The sequence below is a fragment of the Macrobrachium nipponense genome, chromosome 21 (genome assembly GCF_015104395.2).
Source record: "Macrobrachium nipponense isolate FS-2020 chromosome 21, ASM1510439v2, whole genome shotgun sequence".
In the NCBI taxonomy this organism is placed as follows: Eukaryota; Metazoa; Arthropoda; class Malacostraca; order Decapoda; family Palaemonidae; genus Macrobrachium; species Macrobrachium nipponense.
This window is the reverse complement of record NC_087212.1, coordinates 22378005-22384478: the sequence shown is the minus strand read 5'-3', so window position 1 is coordinate 22384478 and position 6474 is coordinate 22378005. Positions and strand designations below refer to the sequence as shown.

At 44.2% G+C, this 6474-nt stretch overlaps 1 protein-coding gene across 4 annotated transcripts in view; it reads left to right on the top strand.

Annotated features, from left to right (window-relative positions):
• Window positions 1–605: 605 nt before the first annotated feature.
• LOC135197836 (uncharacterized) overlaps window positions 606–6474 on the top strand; it is a 201243-nt gene continuing 195374 nt past the window's right edge. Inside the window, exon 1 of one of the 4 annotated variants that reach the window (XM_064224994.1) lies at window positions 606–1289. In XM_064224994.1, coding sequence (XP_064081064.1) covers window positions 1253–1289 — 37 coding nt within the window. In that variant the 5' untranslated portion in view covers window positions 606–1252. The remainder of the gene's footprint in view (window positions 1290–6474) is intronic. The other 3 variants (XM_064224995.1, XM_064224993.1, XM_064224990.1) reach the window with 3 other exon arrangements.

Genomic DNA, 6474 nt, shown 5'->3' with positions numbered 1-6474 from the left:
CGTTAATGATGCTATGCAATATTCGTTCAACTATAGGCGACATACTGGATGAAATTAAATCTAGTGAAGCATTCGAAATGTGAATAGGTATCTTAATTCACTTCACAACAACAACAACAACACGGATTGAGAAAATCAGTGGACTGGAAATTCTCAAATACAAATAAATTTTTTGTCACTATTAACAATTATACATCGAAGGAAAACTCGCTCCTGATAGCTTTATTCAAAACGAGAAATGGATCTGCATATAGCTATGCTACTATATCCCTCGAACTCTATTATTCTAGTTTAAATACAGATTTCTAATTCATCCAACCTCACTCATATTTGCGTTACACTTTATTAAATTATACAATGAAGTAAAAAAGGAATAATGAATGCGGCGGTCACTCCAATAGCAATAAAAACTCCAAATCTGCCCATTCACTGCACCCATAAACTTCTAGAAAGGAGACGTCACAACTCAAAATCCAAGTACTAATGAAGTCAAAGACATTACGTAACCCAGCTATTTACAGTGAGTAGATGGGAACATACCCAAGCGTAGACTAGTTTCTCATAAACTATTAGATCGAATAAGCCTTCGTACCAGTATTATTAACTTAAATAAAACTTCACAAGCTGGATCACACTTCGCTAACTTATGATTACCATTAAAAGTAACAAGTTATCTAACATTCGCTGATGGCTGATGCTGGTCAGACGTGAGTAAATATCAACCAATTACTGCATTCCTGGCATCACATGAGATTACTACAAGAAAATTTCTACTGATAGGATATAAACACAACCAGTCAGACTCAGTGCTATACGTATATACCTCCCAGACTCGTCCCTGGCTGCCTGGTTGAGGGGGCGGCCTTGAGGCCGTAGATCAGCAGCTCAGTCAAACGGACTCAAACCTGGCTTTGTACGACAACTCGACAAGTCCGTCCCCCTGCTAATTGGCAACCCATATGAGTAGTTGTGATGAGATGAAAGTGATCATATGGTTATAATAAATGAGCAATGTTATGTTACTTTCCCGAGTTGTTTTTATGCGAGACCACGAGAGAGATGAGTCAAACTTATCAAGAAAGAATTATCCGCGCTCAGCTGGTCCTGCCTACGACGTACAAGATCAAATCAAGTTCGGTTGGAAGAAGGAACCGTATCGGAAGTTTGCAACTGCGACCTCCCTCGATAAACTAAACTATTAACCAAGACAGTTGTGCCTGAACGCAAAATATTTTCCTCTGGAGATTTCGTGATGACAATATTTGACACCAGTTCGTCTTTGATTGTAGGTAAGGCGAATATACCTAGTAGTACCTAGCCTAGTACTAAATACTTGAAACTTTCTCGCTACTAGGTTACTACTATAAGTGAATTTTGAGTCATCCTACCTACTTAAGTACTTAATACTTAGGTACATCCATTATTTGTTTTTCAATTCAAGATTAGACCATTTCATCATGGTCCTTATTTTGTTTGTTCCACAGACTTTGGCTGAGAAAAGTTTCATGTAGGTAGAGATTACCTATAGGCTACTTAGGGCGAGTTACTTAGGTAGCCAGCCTATTGCGTGATTTTTTTTACTTCGAGTGTAGGTAACATGTATCGAAAGGATGAAGGCCCGTGGTAAGGTCTGTGGTCCGCTACTACCCAGACTTTTTTTTTATTTTTTCTTTTATACTAGACTGACAGCTCTATGACACCGTATCCAGTGTGACCTACCATAGGTACCTACTACCTAGGTAGTAGGCTAGATAGGGGAAGCTGAAATATTAGGCAAATCTAAGATTTCTGACTGGTATGTGTTCCTTGCGCTACTAGGTTGGGATGTTTAGGCTAGTACTTAGTATAGTTAGGCTACTACCTAGGTAGTATGCTGCTCGCAACTCAACAGGTGTCATACCAAAGTAGAGTTAGGTAATGGTGTACTGCCTACCTAATCATTAGGAAACCTCATAACCTACCGGTACCAAGGCTTACTTTATGAAATAGGAGAGGTCTACTACTATACTAGTAGAAAGCCTTCAGACATACTACCTAGTAGGAGTACTATAGTAGCTACCTAATGCCCTTGTTTAGTCCCTGGCTTGTAGCCCATAGGGTAGGCTAGATGAGTATTTAGCTAGCCTACCTATAGTATGGTCTTTAATAGGTAGTCTCCCGAGAGGCTAACCAAGTCATGTAGCTAAGTTTAATTGACTACCTAGCTTTGTGCGTCTCTGCATTTACAGTTGTTACCTAGTTTACATAATCTAATACAGTAGCTATACAAAGTGCAGTTGTAGCTTAGTTTATATTAATTTATGTCAAATACCTACTACCTAGTACCTGTAACCCAATATGGTTAAAGAAATACTAGGTACTCCAATATTTGGTAAAATGAGAGTGGTACAGCTACCAGGTACCCGCTAGTTGGCAACCGTAATAGTAGGTATTTACCACCTTTTGTTTATGTTTTCTCTCTTTTTAGGACTCTGTCTGATGGGTATTAGATATTTATATTCTTTTGTTAATGTTTTTACGTTCATTACAAGGAGCCGGTATACTAATCACACAGCTCATTTTGCACATAAATTGATAATTACTGAACAGGAGGGGATGTGGTAGTAGGCCTAGTCCTCAGTTTTACCTTATAGGTAATTACAGTTTTCTGACATCCTAGGTACTTTACTACTTTTATGTAAGACCATGCAATTTTTATTGGTTAATCTTACTGTAGGTGTAAATGCTTATTTTTGTGATTTCCAGGTCAAGTTTTACAAATTGTTTAAAATTCAAGTCTGTATTGTCCGGGTTTTTCCAATAGCTGTTGATTATAATTTAAGCAATATTAACATTTATTGCAATAAGAACTGGTAGATCTATATTACTCTTCCGCGGTGGAGATTATTACTCTTATGCGGTGGCCTAGACTATGGCAGTTGGGGCTTTTCTACGCAGTTCTACCTCCTGAACAAGAATTTTAAGTAATATTTATTTGGACGACTGTAATTAACCCCCAGGGGCCAGTACTAAATAAGTACGGTGAAATACATTGGACGCCCAAATCCCTAGTGGATGTCGTATTCACGGTTACGTTCCTTGCAGTCCGTGCGGAATTACTTTTTAGAATTACCTGTGAAATACCTGGATGCATCTAAATCCAATCTTTAACCTATCAAGGATGCAAATTCCTAGCAGAATGGCAGCAGTAAAATATAATGTACAATATATGGTATAATAGGTAGTGTTTTTAGGATCCATATCAGCTTAACCTTCCCTTACCAATACGTATTATATAACAAGCTACCTCTTTTCGTACATGAACTTTCCTGTCAGATATATACTTAGCTTTACGTCTCTGACGTCACGACAGAATTCAAAACTCGCGGCACACGTGACAGGTAGGTCAGGTGATCTACCTTACCCGCCGCTGGGTGGCGGCTGTAAGAACCAATCTCCCTTTCCAGTCAGAATTTTTCTGTCGCAGGTGACGACTACACCTGTGGTTGTTACCTCCTGACAGCTTTATTCATTTCTCGTTGCCGTGGATTTATTTGGACTGACTTTCGGTGAAGTACCTGATCTTGTTGGCTTGGCATACGCATTTGTGGATTGTTTTTGGATATTGATTTGGATTTTTCTTTGATTTCGAGATGTCTGAGTTAGAGGTTAAGAAATCTTCTATGTTTAGAGTGTGCTCTATGGATGAATGCAAGGTGAGACTACCGAAAGCTACGGTGGATCCTCACACAGTTTGCTTTAAATGTAGAGGGAAAGAATGTTCTTTCGTTAACCCGTGTAATGAGTGTGAGAAGTTGGATGAGGGTGAATGGAAGGCTCTTTCTTCCTACTTGAGGAAGTTAGAGAAAGACAGGGTGAGAAAGGCTTCGTCTAGGAGTTCTAGTAAGTCTCGTATTAGCGAGGTAGAAGAAAATCCTGTTGTAGCATTAGAACCTTCTCCAGTTTCAGCTCCTGCGCCCTGCATCGAACCTAAGGATACGACTACGGAAGTGGCAACCATGAGAGCCACGATCCTTAGCATGGAAAAGAAGATTCGTTCGTTGCAAGGTAAGAGTAGTGAAGGTGAATTGTGCAGTGACCCCAGTGCAGTGGAGGGTGCGTCTGATCGGCTCCTTAATGCTTCCAGGCCTAGACCTCTTCCAGACTCCCAGTCCCAGTGGAGGAGGAAAGTCAAAAGCCGCAGGAAGGTTAGGGAGAACTCCACCGATCAGGCGTCCCCTCGGTAGATCCTGATGCTCGTACCCAGGCTGCCTTGTTCGCGCGAAGAAGGAGTATTCCGCCAATTGCTTCTCTTCGTCTTCCTCACCTTCGCCTAGAAGAGGATGGAGCGCCTCGGATTCTTCGCGACCGCTGAACGAGAGCCTGGAAGGCGCCTGGCTCCTTTCCTTCCAGCCTGGAAGTTTTTCCAGAAGAGCCGGAAGTAGAGATCAAGAAACCCAGGAGGGAGCAGGAGTTCTCGCCTCATAGTAGGCTTCGAGCCTCTTCTCCGGTGGAGGATTTGCAAGATCTCCAGCTCGAATTCTTGCTGGACTGCAAGCGCAGATTTATTTCGCGCTGGCGGGCTCCTTGGCAGAGGAACGCGTCAGGAAGACGTCTCTCTCCCTGTCAAGAAGTCTAGGATTCCTTCGCCTGTGTTACCGTCTCAGTCAGAGTCGGTTCTCTCTCCTTTATCAGCTCTCCCCGCTCCCAATCGTGGTGCGGGAGGATAGGCGCTTTTCTCCTGATAGGCGCAGCTCTCCTTTTAGCCGCTCGGTTCAGGACAGGCGTGTAGAGCCTGAAAGATATGTCTCTTCTGGGAGACGACCTTTTGAAGAGACACAAGTTGGGAGCGAAGTTTGTGGAGCATGGTCCAAACGCCGGTCTCCTAGTAGGGCGACCTTCTCCAGGGCTTCGCTCTCCCGTAAGTAGGCTCCAAGAGCCTAGTAGGCGTTCGCCTCATGGTAGGCGCAGCTCGCCTGGCAGCCGCTCTCCTTTGAACAGGCGCATGGATCCTGAGAAGCGCCTTGAGCATAGTAGGCTCTCCTCTCCTAGCAGGCGCTCCCCTTTGGAAGCCCGGAATTCTAGGAGTAGGATTAAGGAGCAAAGAGCACGCACTCATCAGAGTAGGAAGGACTCATTCGTGAGGAGCTCTCCAGAAAACTTTGGCTTCCCCTGATAGGCGCCAGTCTGCTACTAGACACTCTCTGGACAGGCGCATTTCTTTAGAGAAGGCTAACTGCCCTCGTAAAGAAGCGGAGGGTTCTTCAGTGGATGAAGTTGAACCTTCAGAGAGGATTTGGTGAAGGACTCGTCAGTTTCGTCCTATAAGATCCTTACAGATCTACTTCTTCAAGAGTTTGGAGACTCCCTTACTCCCGTCGCTCCTCCGTCTCCTCTCTCTTTATTCTCTACTTCGAAGAAGACGAAAGTTTCCTCTTGTGTGAGGATGAAGCCAACCATCTCAATGAAGAAGGCTTTGAGAGGTTTTGGTGATTGGCTGCTTTCTAAAGGAAGAGAAAGGGAAACTGTGTTTTCTTTCCTCCTTCCAAGCTTACGGGCAGACTTGGATTTTGGTACGAGTCTGGAGAACCCCTAGGTCTGGGTCTTCCTTCATCGGCGGATGCGGACTTCTCTTCTCTGGTAGATGCAGCACGACGCTCGGCTCTTTTGTCTGCTAAGACTACCTGGGCTATGAACGAGCTTGACACCTGCTGAAGGGAATGTTTAGAGTCTTGGAAGTCTTCAACTTCCTTGACTGGTCTTTGGGGTCTTGGCTAAGAAGACTCAGAACCCGGATGCTATTTCGCCAGAAGATCTCAACAGTGTTCTAACGTGCATTGACAAAGCAGTTAGAGATGGATCGAGTGAAATAGCCTCCCTATTTGGAGCAGGGATCCTTAAGAAGAGATCAGTCTTCTGCTCTTTTCTGACTAAGTCTGTTTCGCATGCCCAAAGAGCCTCTCTCCTGTATTCGCAGCTCTCTCGCCTCGCTATTTCCGAAGAAGATAATCCAGGACATCTCAGGATCTATCTCTGCGAAGGCGACTCAGGACATGCTCGCGCATCAGCACGGAAGCCTAGGACCTCCTTCCGGACGGAAGACGAAGAAGGAGACTCCAGCTAGACAGGAGCCCTTTCGAGGGGGCCCCCCCTTCTAGAGCCTCTACCTCGAGAGGTAATAGACCTTTCAAGAGAGGTAGATCCTTCTCACGCTCTGTCAGAGCTAAGAAGTAGGAAGTAGTCCTCCAAACACCAGTAGGTGCCAGACTTCTAAGATTCTCGGAAGCCTGGGCAAAGAGAGGAGCGGACAACTGGTCCCTCTCGATTATAAGGAAAGGATATCTGATTCCTTTTACGGAAAGACCACCGTTGACGACTCCGAGGGAGTTGGTGGCCAGGTACAGGGATCCCCATCATGAGCCTTGCTTTAACACAAGCAGTGGAACAAATGTTCGATAAAGAGGCTAATAGACGCTAGTGAGTCGACCCTTTGCT